Source organism: Falco cherrug, chromosome 8, assembly GCF_023634085.1.
Source record: "Falco cherrug isolate bFalChe1 chromosome 8, bFalChe1.pri, whole genome shotgun sequence".
Lineage (NCBI taxonomy): Eukaryota > Metazoa > Chordata > Aves > Falconiformes > Falconidae > Falco > Falco cherrug.
The window spans coordinates 19,773,421-19,774,435 of record NC_073704.1 but is presented as its reverse complement, the minus strand read 5'-3'; the positions used below and the strand labels follow the sequence as shown (position 1 = coordinate 19,774,435).

Here is a 1,015-nt window from a genome sequence, read left to right as displayed (position 1 = left end):
GCACGGCTGCTCAAGGCAAGAGTGAAATACTTTTTCAAAATTATTTGAGCAAAAAAGCTTCAGTCTCAAAGATAACATGATTTTTCTACATAATTTTTTTTTCTCTGGTAAAAATAATTTACACTGCATCGTTCTTATTATCCTTACTATCATCTTTCAGTGAATGTCCATCTACAAATTCATTAACTTTTTTGAGACAAATCATTGGCATCCTAATCTTCTGATTCCCATGAAAGACTCACTTCCGAGATACAATTGCAGCTGCCCCACACTGCCAGTTACTGTATCATACACGTCTTAAAATTCCGTAATCAGCATCCACCAGGTGCCGTATCGCATTCAGCACACCACAGTCAGTCAATACAGACATCCCCAAACACACCAAGGCTGGTTTTGTCAAATGTTTTATTGAGTGTAGACATCTGGAGTACTGTAAAACATGCATTATCTGTAGATTCAAAAAGGAGCAAGCCACATTGTCCTCACTGTCAAACGTGTCAGGCTTGGCATACATGATGGAGATTAATGAAGTATCATGAGAGTAATATGGTTCCTGAAAAGCTTCTACAATTTGGAGTAGGGTCTTAATCGTTTGAAATGCAAAGCTGTTCACATTTAGTGAACTTGCATGTTTGCTGGAGGTGCCATATTTTAATTCAAAACAAACAAGAATGATTTCACGGGGGGGGAGGGGGGGGGGAGGGGAGGTTCCCTAGGTAGAAACTGTATGCTTTTTGTTTCCAGATATTCCATCCTAAATGAAAAATCATATGCTTTTTGAAGCAGCACAGTTTATTTCTGAGCAATGAACAACATCTGATACTCATTTCTTCTTGGGTTGTTGAGGTGTATTAAATTTAAAGAAGATAATATCTCCATCCTCCACTATGTAATTTCTGCCTTGTTGTCTGTATTTTCCAGCAGCCTGTAAATAGAACAGACAAAAGGAAAATGGGTTATTTCATTAGACATTTTGTAGTATTTTCAAATTGTAATTATTTAACTACATTCTGCT

General features: G+C 37.1%; 1 protein-coding gene across 2 annotated transcripts in view; it reads right to left on the bottom strand.

The window, feature by feature from the left end:
• Positions 1-388: 388 nt before the first annotated feature.
• Positions 389-1,015, bottom strand: part of OLA1 (Obg like ATPase 1) — a 103,643-nt gene continuing 103,016 nt past the window's right edge. For both annotated transcript variants that reach the window (XM_055718314.1, XM_055718315.1), the window contains one exon: positions 389-925. In XM_055718314.1, the coding sequence (XP_055574289.1) occupies positions 824-925 (102 nt within the window). In that variant the 3' untranslated portion in view covers positions 389-823. The remainder of the gene's footprint in view (positions 926-1,015) is intronic.